Source organism: Mastigoproctus giganteus, chromosome 1 (assembly GCF_048544385.1).
Source record: "Mastigoproctus giganteus isolate SK-2022 chromosome 1, ASM4854438v1, whole genome shotgun sequence".
NCBI lineage: Eukaryota > Metazoa > Arthropoda > Arachnida > Uropygi > Thelyphonidae > Mastigoproctus > Mastigoproctus giganteus.
Genome location: NC_143575.1, coordinates 90,398,159 through 90,418,111, shown reverse-complemented (window position 1 = coordinate 90,418,111; position 19,953 = coordinate 90,398,159). Strand labels below are relative to the sequence as shown.

The 19,953-nt window shown below is 36.8% G+C and overlaps 1 protein-coding gene across 1 annotated transcript in view; it reads right to left on the bottom strand.

The window, feature by feature from the left end:
* The window catches only part of LOC150090984 (voltage-gated inwardly rectifying potassium channel KCNH6-like), a 490,763-nt gene that overhangs the window by 325,941 nt on the left and 144,869 nt on the right, over positions 1 to 19,953 (bottom strand). The window contains exon 6 of the mRNA XM_090379306.1: positions 18,421 to 18,641. Within this exon, the coding sequence (XP_090235432.1) occupies positions 18,421 to 18,641 (221 nt within the window). The remainder of the gene's footprint in view (positions 1 to 18,420; positions 18,642 to 19,953) is intronic.

Here is a 19,953-nt window from a genome sequence, read left to right as displayed (position 1 = left end):
ATTCTTCACCTAAAACCAGTCACTAGTCACAGCAGGTACTTTCCAAGATGAGGATTATTCTCCGAACATTAATACTGAAGCTACAGTTATGATCCCCCCCCCTCTCCACAGCCTGACAGTGTAGATTCTTGACCCTCCTAATTTACCACACGAGGTCGCAAATTGAAGCTATCAAGAATGAGATCTACTCACTGGGGAACTAAAATAATCATATTACCAATATGCTCTATGACTTCTGTCCTTTGGTCAGCCAAAATCACAAGTCGACAGCTCAAACACCAATAATCTCTAAACGGATAAAAACTACTCATCCTGCCAAACCTCCTAACCCTATAAAGCTTGGATCGCACATTCAAATCAACTAGTAGAGAGGTCTGCAGAGGCTCCGACGTTAGCCGAACTGTCATGTACTTAGCAGACAGACATCCTCAGAGGCTAGTGACCAACCACGGCTACACTGTCTTGAAGAAGCATCTCAACCAGCGGCCCCAACTAGGAGATAACTGACTTCCGAAAACCCCAAGAACTAAACAATACTTTAACTAATGCCCATCACGCCCCTCCCACCTCATATACCAAACTGTTATTTTTAGGAACCGAATAATTAAATTCATCTGCCGTGCATTGTGTATTCTGTCTGTAAATTGCATGTGTGTTCTCTGGTCGATTTGCCTCTTTTGCTGGACGAAAAACCAGAGTTGAAGGGGGGGGGGACCTTGCTATCTACGCCTGAGACCGACTAACTCAGCCACGGAGTGAAAAAACCCATTAAAGTTCCTCGCGTCATCGACGGGATTCGAACCCGGACCTTTTCCACCCGGTGTGGAGAGGACGGTGGCGATACCACTGTGCTACCCACGCAGACAAACAACCTCATATACTGGTATGCTTACCAACAGCTCATCTAGAGATACCTATGAAATATATATAAAATACCTTCATTACCACGGCCAGCTCCGCCTGGAATACCTCAGGATGCCACTGAAATACCAACATCGATTGCCTTCCCCACCAATCTCTTATTCCTGACGAAACCTCCATATTCCGCCAAGTAACAGCCAGCAAACCTCGTTTGTCACTCAAGAAATATATGTATATCTATAGTTTCCAGCAGAGCCAGGATTTTTTTTTCTCCCTATTTGGATGTAGAATACGTCTTGAATCTGTTAAGCGAATGTTTATTGAGGAACCTTGAAATTTTAATAAAATTTTTAGAAGTTTTAATTTTAAGAAAAAGTTAAGAACAGATAAGGTTTCGTTATGATTTACTACAGGTGAGGTGTCCTGTGTACAAAAATATTTGGTCAGATAACCAGTATGGTATTCTGCGGTAAGAGGAATGCAATTGAAAATATGGAAAATCTTTCTGATACCAATACAGCATGGTGTTCGTGCAATACTCGTCACGGTCGGTGGTTAATAAGTCTGCGTGTGTAGCACAGTGGTAGCGTCACCGTCCTCCCCACACCGGGTGGAAAAGGCCCGAGTTCGAATCCAGTCAATATGGCGAGGAACTTTAGTGGGCTTGCTGCTAAAACATATTATACAGATTAATTATCTGTTAAAATTTTAAGATATTTAGCTTCACCAGATAAAAGTTTCTTCGACAGAGGCGGATTGAACGGCGGGCGCGCCCTGGGCCCCGACTTCTGAAGGGCCCACGCAAAACCCCAACAAATTAGTTGAACTAATATGTTCAACTATTAGTTCAAAACTTTGTGATTATTATTATGCTATTATTAATTATATTATACATATATTATATTCAAATTTTATTGGAAATAAAACATTAATAGTACATAATATTTTTTTATTTATTCAAAAAAATGGTTAACATGTATTTTAATTTTCCCTGTCTCTCTCTTTTTTTTTAAGGGGCCCAATATTTTCTTCTGCGCCTGGGGCCTCAATCGACCTTAATCCGCTACTGTTCTTCGATGTAGGTTCTGCGTAGGAGACTGCAAGAAATCTTTCCATTTGTTGTTGTAAATTGGGAATTCAATCGATGTGTTTCACTGAAAGTGCCACATTGGAGGAGGTACATGTAGGAGGGTCTTCTGCTTTTAGCAGATACATCAATGAGCCAAAACATTATGGCCACCTACCTAATATGCTGTTGGTCCTCCACGTGCAAATCAAAAGAGCTCGTACCCGGAGAGGCATGGACGTTACAAGATTTCTAAATGTGTCTTGTGGTATCTGGTACCAACACGTAACCAGCAGATCCTTTAACTCCTGTAAGGTCCGTGGTTAAGACGCCGCAGATCAAAGTTGCTGTTCCAACACAAACCACATATGCTAGATGGGATTGATGTCTGGGGAATTTAGACCGTTGCCATGAAAGGGTGTACCTGGTCAGCAATGATGTTTAAGTTTTCTTTTGTTTGTTTGTTTTTTGTTTTTTATGTTCTTGAGTCAGGGTGGCACCTAGGCAAATGACCATCTCCACCTTGATCACCTTGAACAGCGCAAAACCTCTGAAACGGCCTGAAAAAAGTGTTGATGCATGTGTATTAGTATTGTGTGTGTTGTATGTCAGGCCTCTTCGTACTAGGGAGCAGCCAACACCTGAGCAGCTGCCGCCTAATGCCGGTCCCAAGCTAGAGAAGCCAGGTCCGGGTCCATTATTCACTGTCAGTGCTCAGCGCGCTAAAATCCTGCACCAGCCGGAGATAGTGCAATACCGGCCTGTGCCAGCAATCCGTTCCCAGGTTGCCCATACCTAGGAGCCAGCAAAAAAAAAAAAATTAAATTAAATTAAATTATTTAAAATAAAATAAAGATAATCATAAAAAAAATAATAGTAATAAAAAACAAAATAAATAAATAATAAAAAATAAATAAATACAATAATTATAAAAAAAATAACTAGTTGCAAAATCACTGTACAAAAGCTCATTACTTCTGAGAAAACAGTATTTTGGGAGTACAATGTGTACAGAAAGGATAGACAGGACAGGAAGAGAGGAGGGGTTATGCTGTTAGTTAACAAACACAAAATCTAAGGAAGTGCATCCAGTTGATGTTGGTGAACAAATGCAGTGTCCACGGTGCATCCAGGCACCATCACTTCCCTAGGTAAACGATGCACACCTACCTGGCCGTCCACATGGTGTAACAGGAAACGTGATTCATCGGACCAGACGACCTTCTTCCAATCACTCAAGGTCCAGTTTCGATGCTCGCGTGCCCATTGTAAGCGCTGTCGGGTGAATCGTGGTCAGTATGGGCACTCGGAGCAGTCTGCAGCTATGCAGTCCCATTTTCAGCGGGGTTCTATGTACTGTGTATTGTGACACATTACTCCCGTCACCAGCATTCCAATTACCGGCGAGTTGAGCAAAAGTCGCCCTTCCCTTGCTACGTACCATCGGGGAGAGCCTTCGCTCACCTCGAGCATCGATGAGCCGTGGCCGTCCAACACCTCGCCGGCGGTTCGTGGGTTTCCCCTCCTCGGACCACTTCCGGTAGGTACTAACCACTGCTGACATTGAGCGTCCCACCAGCCGTGCCGTTTCGGATACGCTCTGACTCAGTCGTCTGGCCATTACAATTTGGCCTTTGTCAAAAACGCTTAAGTCCGCTGCCTTTCCCATCTGAAGAACAAGAGTAACACTGATTAACGGAGCTCAGTGTCAGGTGTTTCTTATACTGTGTCCCGATCTGCGCACGCGCCGTAGTTCAACTGCAGTTGCTTCGATTTGCATAACGAATCGCTGGACATAATGTTTTGGTCCATCGGTTTATAAATACGCTAAGTGAATATGACGTATTCTAAGCTGTGTTAACATTATTTCCACTTGTCGCACTTTCCAGAGACTTGACGCCCATGGTGTAGTAATGGACTTTATTTGATAAAATTCGCTGCTGCTTGGTATCAAAGAAAAATTAATGTTGTACTGTGTCTCTATGTGAGAGAGAGAGAGAGAGAGAGAGAGAGAGAGAGAGAGAGAGAGAGAGAGAGAGAGAGAGAGAAAATATAATAATTTGAATTCGACAGGTAATCTAATCGGATGAGAAATAATTTTAAAGCACTGTAAGGTGAGGAGAAAATTCAAGGAATCAGTACGTACATATCTTATGTTGTTTATATCGAATTTTTTTCTAAAGCTTCCTTTTGAAAATCGCAAACATGAGAAAGATTAGAACCTACAATACCTCGTACCGTGCATGGGTTGAAAGAAAGTTGAGAAGATGAAAGAAGATATTTGTTGACAACTGACTTGAATTTCTGTAGAGTGTAGTTTTCGGGATATACGTATGAAGGGAGGTTGTTCCAGAAAACGGAAGTTAAAGGAATAAATGAGGAAGAAGAAAAATTGGATAGTAAAAGAATGTTGACTGGTTGTGGCACATTTTCGGACTGGTTTGGAAGAGACAGTAGGCATTACAGAAGCCAATTCAGAAGAACAGTGCCCTTGGAAGTATCTGTAGAAAAGGCATACAAACTATTATATTTAGGCCACCCGAATAATTAAATTCATCTGCCGTACTGTGTGTTTTATGTCTGTTAATTTCGTGTGTTCTATGGTCGATTTGTCTGTTTGCTGGACGAAAAGCCCCAGTTTCTGGGGAGAAAAGGCATACAACAGAAACAGAACGTCATGAGACAGAGAGTGGAAAGACTGTCAGAGATGAGATCTAGAACCCTAAGAGATGCTTTTGGGGGCACTGCCGCAGATGTAGAACAATATTCCATGGTTTGGCGGATTTGCGATTTGTACTAGTTGTTTGGAAGAAAACCCAGTTTTTTTAGCCAGCTGCTATTTCTGCCATGAAGATGTTATATTTCAAGGGAATGTGATGTGCCATTGTTACTTCGGGGGGGAAACTTCTGCCAGTCCTATATTACTCTATTTTTCAACATCAGAGTAGATTACCATAAAGTTTGAAAATTGGGAGCAGTGCATAGCATGTAGTTGTTGAAAGGCTAAGATAGCAACATGCTTTTGCTCCATTTCAGAAAAGAAAGATCACAAAGGGTGCGTGCACGTAGAGTCCATAGTGGTAGCAAGTGTTTCGGCGATAACTCAATATGGTAAATAATCAACGCTGAATCTTCTAAAAATTCTGTAGCTCGAATGCTTAAGGATCTGTTTCTATTCTGGTGTGCATTACAAATTTTTCCATTGTGGTGTGAACACTGCTTTCCAAGTGGAATGTTCTGGCATAGACTGAAGTTTTAAAATATATTGCAGAGCAAGCTGTTTTCCTGTGACGTTCCAAGGTGGTTCACTACATTTTGCGTATAAGTTGTGTACTGCAGATGATCGAAAGGCTGCTATGGAGATTCGTGTCGCGTTATCGTGAGCCGGATCTAAAGTCTGGAAAGAGCTTTTCTTGGTTGAGTCATAGACAAAGGCACCATAGTCGAGTTTGGACTGGATAACGGTTCGATATAATTGGAGAATAGTCCATCAATCAAGAAATGTTAACTGGTGGTCTAATGTTAATCCCAGCAATTTTACGTTTGCACTGGCAGGAAATGACACGGACTTGAAATACTCGATCTGATAGGAAGTTCATTATAAAAAGAGGGAGATGTCCTCTTAACCCACTTTCGTAAAGACCTTGTAAAATTTCATATCGCTTTGTGCCACAAGCCTTTTCTATATAAAAAAATGAAGATATTAGATGATCTGATCTTAAAAAACCATTTCTTTTGTAGCTGTTTCTGTTCTAACCAGATGATCAAAAGTGCATCTTCCAAGTCTAAAACTTCATTCCGTATTAATTAAACATTCCTATACTTCAAGGTGTCAGTTTAGTTGTACACCCACCATTCTTTCTAAGACTTTACTTATGCAACTCGTTAAAGCCCCTGGGCTTTCAATTATATTCCCAATTATCAGGAATAGTAGGATCTTTGCTCGCTTTAGGAATACCAGCACTATTACTCTAAACATAGTGTGCATAGTGTGCATAGTGTTAGGGTCGGGCGCCACCTGTGGTTTCCCACATCTGCGCCATATGTACACTGTGAAGAAATACAGAACACTGTAAATGCCAGAAAAAGTGTAGTGTGGTGAATGTGTAGTTTTGTGTTGGGTTCTGTTGTATGTCCTGGCATTTGGCCGCAGGGCCCCTGGTGGAACCCCACGTTGCCCGCACACACCACTAGGAGGTAGCCAGGCTGCCCATTATTCTCTGGCAGGTCTCCGTCAGAGTTGCCTGAGCTTCCTGAACGGAGACCAATTAAAAAAAAAAATAATAAATAAATAAATAAATAAAAAAAAAAAAAAAAAAAAAAAAAAAAATAATAATAATAATAATAATAATAAAAAAAAAAAAAATAATAATAATAATAAAAAATAATAAATAAATAAAAAAAATAATAATAATAATAAAATTAAAAAAAAAAATTTAATAATAAAAAAAAAATAAATAAATAAAAATAAAAATAAAAATAAAAATAAATAAATAAATAAAATAAAAAAAATAATAAATAAAATAAAAAATAAATAAAATAAAATAAAATAAAAAAAAATAATAATAATAAATAAAAAAAATAAATTAAATTAAGTTAAAAAAAAATAATAATAAAATAAAAAAATAAATAAGTAAATAAATAATAAAAATAAATAAAAAAATAAGGTAGAGTGCGGCAGTACAGGGTGTACGGAAGAAGATGGGGGATGAAAGTAAGAGTAACGGGATGTAGGTAAGGGCATCCCATAAATTGACAGTGGAGCATATGCCCCACCAGGAGAAAAGGGGGAGAGGATAACTCCAGAAGGGTAGAAAAACCACTCAGCGAGAGTGCTGAGTGGTAAATAAGGAATCTAGAATATATTCTTCTACAAATACCCTAATATACAGCTGGAAGACGTATTCACACCATGGCATCGTGAGAAGGGAACGCCATCCGGTCCAACAGCGCTCGCATGTGAAAAGAATAGAGCTATCTGTAATTCTCTCGTGAGTCCTTCGAAGCGAAATCTGAACGTTGTTTTTCACTGCGTTCTTTTATCAGAAGAAAGCCTGGAAAATGGATGTTTTTGCAGAAACGTGGTAATTCGTAATGGAGAGCTGTGCTGTTTATTTGCCAATCATTCTACGGATTTTATTTCAAACTGCATTCAATACTGGTCGATCGGGTGAGTGTTGATGTAAATGCAATTCGGAACTTTTCTGAAGTTTGTGCCTCACATATCTTGCTTTTTCTATGGTTTTTTCGAACAAAATTAGGTTTACTATCGTACGAGGTGTGATCACTTAATTCGCGGACTGGTGCAAGCTTTTAAGTTTACCGCGCGAACTTTCCATAACTGCAGCTGGAGGCGCTCTCCCTGATCGCTATTCAGCAGACCCTGTGTGCGCAGGCCAATACTTGTCGAGCCAGCATTGCGTGAAGAGAGTTTTTTAGCCGCGTGTCACTAACGAGCGTTTTGAAGCAAGTATAATGTCGGGCATACAGATTGAACAGCGATGTGATTCGTTATTGTGTCAGACGGGGCTTAAATGCATTGGAAACGGTTAAAGATGAATGAAGCGTATGGTAATGAGTGTCTTGGTAGGACGGCCATATTCCCGTGTGACCGAACTTTCCAGTGTGAAGTGGTTTCTCCATCAAGACAATGCCAGGTCCCCATACGGCTAATATTGTGCAGGCAGTAATCACTGCCATAGGTGCCAAGGCCCTGCTACATCCCCTTATTCAGCGGATTTAGCCGTGTGATTTCTTCTTGGTTCCACGTCTGAAGAGAGCTCTGAAAGGCAAGCGTTACGCGACTGACATAACGATGCTCGCAGAGCCACAACGGAAGCACTTCGCAGTCTTTCGAAAGATGGCTTGCAATAAGCATTTAATCCGTGGATACGAAGGTGGTGAAAGTGTGCAAAGTTCAAGGGAGAATGAGAATCCACATAAGATTCAGACGATGACAATTAATATAAGATCTTGCAAAAGTCCTCGAATTAAATGATCAGCCCTCGTAGTCAGAAATTATACAATTCTTTATTTTGTGCTCTTCTTGCTTCGGTACATTCACAATATTCACCTTGGATGGCTTTGGGTGACTCGGAAAACGCGTCAATGTTTTCAGGATTATACAATTTCCTGCTTTGTATCGTTCTCTCTGTGATATGTTTCACTTCTTCATTTGTTTCTTTGGAGAGTATGGTTTATCCAAACTATGCCAGTTTACTACGTGTTCCAGTGAGGGGTACACAAACGGTTTTTGTTGTAATCACTGGATATCGATCACTACTCAAAGGATTTGTACCTGGCCTGCCTCCACGAGGCGAAGTGTGGACAACATTGGGTCCCATTAGGGGCCCAGCGTCTAAATGACCAGAGGAACAACGGTACACGACACTACACCCAACAATATCCATACACTTTTAAACCTCTGGCATTGACAGTGTTCTGTTTCACACCCACAATGTATACTAGGCGGAGATGGGGGGAACCCCTGGTGCCATTTGACACTAAACACACTCTACTCAAAGGATTTTCTTGTATTTCCCAGATAACAGTGTGAGCAAAGAAGAACAGATGGGCAAATCTATTGCTGATGAGGTACGAGTAAGAAAATATAAATAAGTGTTGGTACTATTGCTAAGAAGAGTACAGTTATATTTATCTATCATTTGTTCTATGAGTTGTCAGCGTGAATCGATTCCATGTATCATCCAACTGAATTGAAATGGGTGTATTAACTGCTCGTTCATTTTTACCAGGTTGTAATTTTTGTGACAAAGGTTTCAAGTGAGGAGTGAAGCACTCAAAAGATGGGCTAGTCATTTCCATTTTGGTTGCTATGATGGCTGAGATATTACTTGGGAATATAAGAATTGAAGTGCGTACTTAAGAAAGATGCTTTGCTTCTTGATATGAAACTTTTAATTCAATTTTTCTTTTTTGCATTTCTTTTTCTTGTTTCCATTTTCCACATATTTAGGAGTACACTGGGTGTTCTCACTTTTGCTCTTTGGACATGTTGGTTTTGGTTCTGCATAGCCTTTAGTAGTATGTTTTTTATACCCGCAATGGGCACATACTGCTATGCCTCTAGAGGTTGTTTGTGAGTGGCCATATTTTTGACATCGAAAACACCTTAAAGGCACTAGCGTAGCTATCATTTTACCGGGGCCGGAGGCAAAGAACATGTTCGGGCCCCTACTTAATTAATGAAAATTGCAAAAACAGGAGACAGCTAAAGACGTCGGGCCCTTAAAGGGCCCAGGGCCCAGAGGTAATTGCCTTGCCTGCCTACATGGTAGCAACGCCACTGCTTAAAGGGTTAGGAAAATACATTCGTATTGTACGCTTTAGATGTCCTGCTTTAAAATTTGGGGGTAAACATCTATTAAATGTTATAATTGACTTTTTAGTAGGGCCTACCTCCCTCTCTTCTGAATGAAATACACTTTACTGCAGTTACCACTTGATCTCTTCTTCTTCCAGTCACATAGCTCCCTGAGGAGCTGTTGTGGCCACCAACAAATTCCTCCAACTGCATCGATCGTGTGCTATACGAGCAACATCGCAAAGTGTCATGCCCAGAAGTTCACTGATCCCATCCTTCCACCTAGTTTCAAGTTTTCCTCCGCACCTCTTCCCCTCGGTTTTTCCTTCCATTATATTCTTCAACAGAACGTGTTTTCTTCTTACTATATGACCAAAAAACTTGAGTTTTCTTTTGTTGATGCTATGAAGAAGGATTTGAGGCCTGCCAATTTTATTCAATACCCACTCATGCCTCAATTTTCTTCCTGTCAACTCTTTTCAGATGCCATCCTTCACTTCCATAAGTGGCAGCTGGAAAAATTAACGAATCAATGATTCTCAGTTTCGTCTTTAGGGGCAGATCATGATCTCTCCATAATTTTTTCAGATCAGCGTCCAACGTTTTAGCAATTGCCTGTCGTCTCTTTACATCGTTTGAGCAGTCACTATTTTTATTTATTCTTGACCTTGGGTAATCAAATTCATCAACTTCTTCGATATCTTGCCCATTAACCTTCACTTTACTGGAACCGAGATAATCACCATAATTTTAGTTTTACACACATTCATAAACAAACCTTTTTTCTTACTTGCTTCACACTCTCCTCAGAGTTTCTTTAAGATGATCCTTAGAATTATAAATTAGCACAGTATCATCTGCATAACGAAGGTTGTTTATCTTCAGTCCTCCAATTTTGATGCCAGTCTCTAAATCTTCGAAAGCTTCACGCATGATATCTTCGGCATAAAGATTAAAAAGGTGAGGTGACAAAATACAGCCCTGCCTGACACCGTTACCTATTGTGAAAAAGTCCGTGTTTCCCATGTTCGTTCCTGCAGTTTCTTCCTCTTCCTGGTACAGTAGCTTAATCAGCTGAATTATGTGGATCAGGAAACCCATATTATTGGATTGTGTTCTCATGTTGTTCTCATAGTTTCTCATGTTGAACACAATCCAATACTTTTGCACAATCTATAAAACACAAAACGACTGGAACATTGAATTCTTTGCATTTTTCAATAATCAGTCGTAGGCTTAAGATCTGATCTCTGGTTCCTCTACCCCTTCTGAAACCTGCTTGCTCTTCTGGCATTTCTTCTTCAAGTTTTCTTGAGATTCTGTTCAATATGATTTTAAGAAGAATATTGCTAGTGTAAGAAATTAGGCTAATAGTCCTGTAATTTGAGCAAATTTTGAGATCTCCTTTTTTTGGGTACGGGGTTGAAAATTGATTTCTTCCAATCTGATCTCTTAGTTCGGGTAAACATTTCCTCCTAGGAAACATACAATAAATCTCACTCATATATACTCCTTGTGATGAATTCAAGGTTTCCTGTGGATTTACTGTTACAGAAATTCTGTCAAACTTGGTGGCCTTCAACAGTCAGCCTCAGTGTTCATTACAAGCTATCTTTAAAAGAATGTCTCTAGATCTTAGTTTATTTTGTGATCGTGGAGATCTTGCCAATCACTTTTTATCTTTTTTTGGATAAAGAAGGATGACATTTTTCTGGGAACTTGTTCCTCTGTTGAATAGCTGATCGGAAAAGAAGAAACTTCAGTTTGAGCTGTTTATATCATTTGCCTTTTTACTGAATTAAATTTGATGGTGTTACTTTCTCGGTTACTCAGTGTATTAAAAAGAAGACGCAAAGGAGTAAGGCTTACCTCACTCATTTTATAGCATTTTCGGTAGATTCTGATCGGTAGAAAAGTTAATGATCAATGTCAAGCAGCGCTCCTTCAGAATAACTTGGATAGGTTTCAAAGGATGGTCAGAAAAGTGGAAACCACGTTTTAAAAGGGCAAAATGCAAGGCCTTACATTTGGGAATAGAATCCCAAAATAACATGCACACTTTGTGGGGTTGAACTAAAACAGTAGAAGAAGAAAGGGATTTGGAAGTTACGATACGGTCGGACGTGAGTTTTCCAAGAAGTTTAGACAGGAGGCAAACAAGGGCCATGGCCTCCTACCGATGATTTATTGCAATTGCAATTGTAAGCCACACTTGGAGTACTGTTTTCAAGTACGGTAAAAGCATCTAGGAAAAATAATAATAATAAAGGACTTCTTCAGAGATGAGCAATGCGCCTGGTGAGATCGGCAAAAGGGCGTCCCCATATGAAGAAAGACATCGAATATATGAGCTACAGGGCTTGGAAACTAGCCACCTCAGAGGAGACTTCACCGAGGTACACAAGGCTCTGAGAGTTGAAAGTAAAATGTATGAGGGAAGAAATCTTCACTGTTATAAATGATTCTTCAGCGAGGGGTCATAAATTAAAATTAAAAGGGAATAGGTTTTGATAAGATTGCAGGAAGTTTTCGTTTAGCCAGCGAGTTGTTAATTACTGTAATAAGTTTCTTCCGCGGATTTTTAAGGCTAACAGCTTGGGGAAGTTCAAAGGCCAGTTGATTGGATACCTACATGAGGAGGGAGGGAGAGAGGGAGTTGAACAGGTAGTTTTTCTTTTATTTAATGTTATTTTTTAATTATTGAAATTATTTTTATTTTTTTAGCTGGTGCAGCAGGACTAGGCTTCCGTGAACTTTATGGCCAATACTAATACTATCATAAATTTCATTAAGCACGTAAACTCACCTTAAGATTACGAATATATGAATGTCCCTGTTGTTTTAAAATTAAAAACGGGAAGTTAAATTCTAAATTTAGATCAAATTTACCTGATAATTTTCGGGAAGTACTTTTATTTTTTGTTATTTTTACTTGTCACGATTAGCAAGAAATGTCCATAGAATCATTTCTAAATCTAGAATTTTAATCTTCTTATTTTAGCATAATAATAACTGGACAGCCATATTTGTACGATCGAGCTTAATAACTTTATCTAATATATAATATTTTAAAATAATTTTCGACGACTTTCATAAAGGTTGCTTCAAATCACAATACAGTAGATTTTCGCATAAATTATACCTGGGCATTATTCGCTTTTAAGTGGAGGTTACAATTCTGAAAACGCATTTAACTTGTGACACCACACGAACACCTTTAAAAATTATGTACATGTTTTTTTTCAAATATTGCCATTTCCTTACAGTAAAAGGGACACGCGAAAATCAAATAAAAAATCATAACAACGATAGGACTACTATTTCGGTTTGCTAAATAAGTACCTTCATCATATTAAGCACTTCGTTTTAATTTCTCAAAAAGTTCACTTCGTTGCAGAATTTAACTTCACTCAAATAAATATTAAATTGGGCAGAATTTATAATAAAATTTGTTAGAATTCATCCCGACATTTTTCCATATGTGCAAGTTGTATATCTGGCGGTCTCGATTCGCATTTTAAAAATTCATCAGCTGTAGGTAACTTCGTGAATCCAATTGAAAACAAACTAACCGTGCGAATTCCACCAGGACTCGTTATGAATCACTAATTTCCAATCAGTACAGCAAAGGAATAGATAGCTAACGAAAATTATATAATAATGTTATGCACGTGATCATCTTACTAAAATGTCTTAAGTCAGTCCAACTGACACGAACGTGCACAGGAGTTTATCCAGTATTAACATCTTATTGCATACTAAAAAAACAAGCAAACAGATTTCAAAAAATTTTGAAACGCTTGGACTTTTACACCAATGGATACAACTCCTTTTGTCCGCTAATTCGCGATTTTCATTTTAATTCGAGCGAATGATGTCCAAAGAAAGTGCAGAGGTTGAAAATTTAATGATATTCGAAACCAGAGGAAACTGGATGGTGCCAGCAGGAAAAGATTTACTTCTGTTCTTTCTATGGATACTTAGAGCAATTGACGAGAAATAATTTTAAAGAAACTAGGCAGTTTATGAACTTTTGAATGTAAAGATCTTAATTTTTATAACGCAATGTCAACGACAACGATGGAGCGTTCGTTTGAAGTCTCCAAGCAAAGAGGTAACAGGTGTCAGTAGAAGAAATGTGACGGGAAAGCTTTCTGGCATGCATTTCCTTTGGGTCCGTGTTAGCAACAACGCTCGTAATGCATGTTGGGATATGCCTATCGATTTTTAGAATTGAGAACACGGTAACAGCGACAGACTGGGAAACCTAAGGCTTCTTTTTCATTCCAAAATGGATGCATTATGGCTTTCTTCCTATTTGTAGAACAACTTAGGAAAATGACTTCACAAAAATATGATCACACTTCATTTTTCTTTAGTACGTTGTCATAATTAGTATGATTAGCATCGTTAATAAAATTAGTTTCTATATCGGCCACCAATCAGCTTTTGATAAGAGATAATAATCAAATGAAAACAAAGAATAAAATATGAAATTATCAGCAATACTGATGCGAATATATAAATAAATCATTAAATCACTTGAATAAATAAATCAAGCAGCCTATTAAATTACAATCAAAAGTAGTGACAGGATAAACATATGTTTATGTACTAAAGCCGACGTGAACTTTCAAGATATATATTTAAAAACCCGTTTACAAATACATTTGAAAGGAATATAACTTTTTTTTTTTTAATTTAGTTCGGAAAAAATTGATTGTAACACAGACTCCTTCTCAACTATATAACACAGAAGTTCTATTTACAGATAATCACATTTCATTTACTTACAAAATAAAATGAACTCCAGTGCGAAAGAAAGCTTTTCACACTAACATTTACTAACGACAATTCGTTAATAATGACCGGATTGTGTTTAAAAAGCACAATTCGGCCACCATTTTATAATTATGAGAACACTTATATAAAATATAGTTATATATTTTAACTTATGAATAATATTAATGCAATTATAACTCAGGAAGCACCCATAATAAAAATCCAAACTCAAAATTTCTTTCCATGTTGGTTCTCAAAAACCTTAACAATGCACATTCGAAGAAAAAAGACAATTACATAAAAATATTTTAAAAGACACTAAATGTAATTTGTTTGAATGTAGCAAGAATGTTCCATGAATCAGCTCATGGTAACAAGGATGTTGAATTAGTGTGGTGTGAAATCCCTTTGGACAAACTAAATGTCAGACTAACAAGGATGTTAAATTAGTGTGGTTGAAGAATATGACAAAAATCCCTTTGGACAGACTAAATGGGCTAGTAGGTACGATGGCTCCTTATAGGCAACTTCAATCTACCTCTTATAGACTGGAATACAGAATGAAATACCTTATACGGTACCTGTTTTTTGAGAAAACTGGATGATTGCTACTTATCCCAGCACGTTCGAGAGAGCTCAAGAAGCTCTAATGGAGCCAACTGTACCTTTGGTACAGTTAGCTCCATTAGAGCTTCTTGAGCTCTAATGGAGCTAACTGTACCAAACTGTACTTTCTCCATGGTGAAAACTAGATCTAATAGATCTAGTTTTCACCATTGAGCCAGCAGTACCAAAAACTTTTTCTTTTTTTTTTTTTTGGATTTGGTAGTTGTTGGCGCATCGGCTTCTGTGGCCCATATTGCACCTCCCAAGGTTTTTGCAGTACTTTGATCCAACCAAAAACTTGACAGTTGGGTAACTAATAGTAGGCAGCAATAAAATATCATAAAATGGATTGTACGAAAAGAAACTTATGTAGGTCAAAAAGAAACTTATGTAGGTCAAAAGTAAAGCCGAGAGCTTGAATTTCAAGACAATTTTCAAGACTATTTTATGCTGTTGGTTGATAATATGCTATAGGAAATATTCAAGGAATTTATCCTCGAAGGCACAAACATAATTGTACTAGTGATTAAGTTCGGTAAAAATAAGGGGCCAAAATGTATCGCAGGTGACGTTAGGAGTTTGAATGAGCAAAAGAAACAAGCATGGAATTTACACACAATCATGCGATTCCTGTTTGTAAGTAAGTAAGTGTAAGTGTGTTTAGTGTCAAGCGGCACCAGGAGTTTCCTCCATCTCCGCGTAGTTTACATTGTGGTGTGTTACAGTACGCTGTAAATGCCAGAGATTTAAAAGTATGTGGGTCTTGGATCGTTTAGTGTCTGTTTGTATGAGCGTTATAAGAGAATATGTAATAAGCCACTGAAGGAATAAGACGGTCAAAGCTGATTATGAGAACGCACTAGCAAAAAGCGCTAAGAACGGGGATAAGGAGTTCTCATACGTGAATACGATAAAGATGAGAACAAATCCAATAGGTCCCTTAATTGGTTGCGAAAAAAAGTCCACAGAAAGCTCAACAGAAATGGGCAGATGAGTTTAACAGATACTTCTCGGGTGCTGTTAAGGAGTCAGATTGCTATTAATTTAGAATAAAGTATATCAGAGAAGTGTTTATTAGAAAAGCTAATGAGGTTAAAGAAGGGGAAGGCTTTCCGCAGGAGGATATACTCAATTGTAATTATAAAGTTTGCATGCGAGTGTATCAAACAGTTGGTTAATGAAAGCATAATTAGACAACGAGAGGATCTTTTTTGGGACTGGGGAAGTGCTAATGTCTCTTCAGTCCACAAAGGTGGTGCTAAATTGGAGGTGAATAACTATAAGTGTAAAAGGTGTGAAATTGTAGACTGCAAAGTTTGACAACTAGACGTGTAATGGGAGATCACATTAAGATGTATAAGGCGCTGAAGAGGTGGAGTAAAATGAATGAGAAAGGTCAGTTCTTCGTTGTAGGCAAAACAAAGACTAGTGACACAAATATAAAATCTCAATAACAGAATAAGTTACCTCCCAAGTATTAGCAAAGTCATGGCTAAGTTCAAAGCAGAATTGGATGGTTACCTTGTGGAAATGGGAATAGTGTGAATATTCTGTTTTATTTGATATTATTAATATTATTTATGGATCCAGAAAACGTTCACTTCCTTTCATCATTTGACCTTACTAATAAAAGCATTTTTTTCTTTTGTCCATACCGCCATTTTAACTGAAAACGTGAAAATAAATATATACGTCAAGAGCTTAGTAATTCTGAGTAACATGAAAAGGAATCTAATCGGTATTACGGAATAGAATTATACATAAATATTTTTAACACGTTTATTTCGTAATAAACGTCTTGAAAATATTTATATATAATTTTTTAGCTAATTTATTCTGCGTTCCCCGATTTCTCTTAATATTGTGTTCCAAGCATTGCATATGGAAAGGCAATAATTATCACTTACTGCTCTATCGTGTCATATCGTGTTGAGGTATACTGAAACAAAAAAAAAAGGCAAAAAAGCGCTTTTTTATAAACCCAAGCTGCTACGAATAATGTTTCATAACTGAATATTAGGTTTAACAATTTAGAAGAAATTACTTTGGGCTTTCGTCGAATCCTACAAAAAAATAAATAAATTCTGATGAGGTAATTCCTTAAGATCGCTATAAATAAACGGTTACTACTGATTTTTCACTTTTTACAGGGGAGAAAGTTTTAGGATGTATAATGTGCAGAATATTTAATACTAGATAAGTAAGAGTTTCCGTAGGCTCAATTCATCCTACGTTATATTAACATTTCAAGAATAAACAAAGGAATTACCTTTATTCCGTCTATAGGACTTCTTCTTATCCAACTCTCCTAAATGCTGATAAATTATGAATGATAATTTTAAAAAATTAAAAACAATTTAAAACTTAAAATGTGTTGCTCACCATCAGCCCACGAGTAATTCAATACCCCAGGATCACAGTCGTGGACCCCAACCAGACCCCAGAAATACCAAACCCCATGTAACCTCTAATGATGGAGGATATTATATCAAAAAAACGAGGGTTAAAAATATAAGTTAGAATACGATTAAAATAGAATGAAAAATAAACTATTAAAATCCACTAAAATTTCCTCCCTTTAATATATTTAAAGTTTAATAAATTCCATAACTGATAATATCGATTTTTTTAAATAAAAGTCATTAACAGTATAATTCAAAATGCTTCTGACACAAGTACTTTGCTCTGAAAAATTTCTTATATGCTATGCAATGTGTTATAACAGTCATGTTCAACGATAAATCCAGAAGGCTTATAATATTTTAAATATGAGGGATTTCACAACCTATAAGTTTCCACTCTGTTGATTCAAAGTGGGAATATTCTTATAGCCTACAAACAATAAATTAAACTTACCTGAAGTAAACACCTTTCATAACACTCCAGAGGTCATAAAATTTTCGCAATTCCTTTAAACAAATCTAAAATACTATTTGGATTTCTAATTTTTTCTTTTAATCATAGAAGAATAATCATATCATCAATAACTCATGCTAGAACTGAAAAAGTTAAATTTTTCGTTGTGCGATTCTCGGGTAATGTACTACTTTATTTATTTTTACTGCGCACGTTACAATACGTTAACTCATTAGTTTCTTTTAATTTTCTCTTAATAATTAACGAAATGTTTATCCTTCGAACACAGACGGAGAAAAAACTGTAATTTGGATGTGCATCCTTATGAAAAATTTTCAGATTAATTGTTTTAGCTAATTTTGGTATGGAAATCTTCCTTTCCTCGTACTCAATTATTCCAGTTTCTATGCATGAGATCGGCCAGTCGAACAATTAAATAGAATCAAATTGCACAATAACGAAAAAAAAATTATGCAGTTGCTACTGCCTGACCTGCTACTTAAAAATAAACATTATTTTATGCGTTCCACACTTTGCTTATTTATGTACATAAGTGTCTTGAATTCAAAAACACTACGAGCTGCAATAGGCTCAGAAATCGCCATATATTGCCACTAGATACTGAATTTAATACACAACACTGTCACAATTCTTATTAAATCCATAAAGTACCAAAAATTTTTGTAAGTATAATATTATTGATTTATTTAACCAGTAACCCAAACGTTGTTTAAAAATAAAAATTGGCATATTAAATATCTAGTGTGTTCTTATTAAATATTTAATTAGAACACTGTTTAAACACAGGGCAGTACAGATTTAGCCAATTACAATATTATTGTACTGTACTTATCATTCGCGGCATAATAATAAAACTTTAACCATTTCAAGTGCTGCCATCTATTGACAAAGATAGTAACCTTACTTGAGCCACTTTTTCTCCTACGTAATGTTTGTTATGGGTTTGCATCTCCTTAAGGAATTTAGAGGTAGTTGAAGAATGACTGTTTTCCTTCTGTTTAGCTCCACCATCTGGTGTGTCGTTACTAATAGAAGGTGACTTTCCATGCTGATGAGATCTAATTCGGGACAAATCGGAATCCGATGAAGCATTAGGCAAAGTTTTGTTTAAACTATTTGCTGTTACTGTAAAAGACAGAAATTTTAAGAATTTAATATCAAATGTTCGTAAACATAATCTCATGTTACAGTTTATTAATAAATAACTTGTTATTAACATTGTCCCTAAACTTCATTAATGCATAAAGTAGTATGTGTTTTTCCTTCCTCTTTAATTCTGTCTAATAAAAATTATTTGTTGCTTTTATTTTTTTATTTTTGTCCTAATAAAAATTATATTGTAGATGGCCACTTTCTACTGTCCATAATGAAACGTGTACTGTAGGCATTCAGTTATCAAATCGTTGTAAAACCTGACAAAAAATGAAAATATTTAGTTAAAAAGCTTTTATAACGGTGAAAAGGCACAAACATTTAATATATTTAAAAAACAAATAAATAAAGCACACTATACGTTTTTAATCAATTACCATTTGTTTCAAGTCAATCTACGTTTATCGAGGAAAATACGATATTATAAACAATTTAAACAGATTATAAACAATTATAACGTTGCCTTATTCTATTTTGTAATAAAAATTAAACATTAGTAATTTGGACAGATCTTTTCCGCTATGGTGTGTGCAATACCAGTTCACATCATCTAGCATTAATATCACCTGACTTCAGCAAAAACTCCAATTCAAGCATGGCCTCTCTAGAAATTGCCTCTTTGTTCTGGTTCGTTTTAGTACAACCACTTTTCATATCGCATATAAACTGTTTCCGATCGAGTTGATAAGAAGTGTCAGCAGACCAATCTTTGGCTAAGAACAAATTGTACTGCAGCTAACCACTTTATGGAAACGAATCAGAAGCGCTTCAAAAACTAAACTTAAGCATCTAAATTTATTGTGTGTCAAAAGGAAAAACAGCACAACACCTTGCTAGAAACTCATTCCCACTCACCACTGAATTCATTGGAACTTCTCTGTTTCTCGAAGACAACCAGAAAGAAATTTCTCATCACTTTATGATTTCTTTTGTTGTCATCCTTGACATTCAAACCAGCTTGCTTTTTACGTGAAACGAAGCGTGTTGAAACGGAATGAGGAAGGGATAAATTCAATAATGTAATTACCAAAAGAAAAAAAACTGACTTCAACTGCTCTCAAATCTTTTTACAGAATTCAAGCAGTATATTTATAATTTTGTTAAAAGAGACAGTAATGAACCATTATAATTTACTTTTAAAGTAGAATTTATTGTGCTAAGTATTTAGTTATTATCGAAATTCAAATAGGATGCATTCATGTTGACACATGCTCGAACAGGAAAATCCTGTTTAACTATGTAGATGAAAAGTGGGCTAAACCAGGAAATAAGCCAGCACGATCAT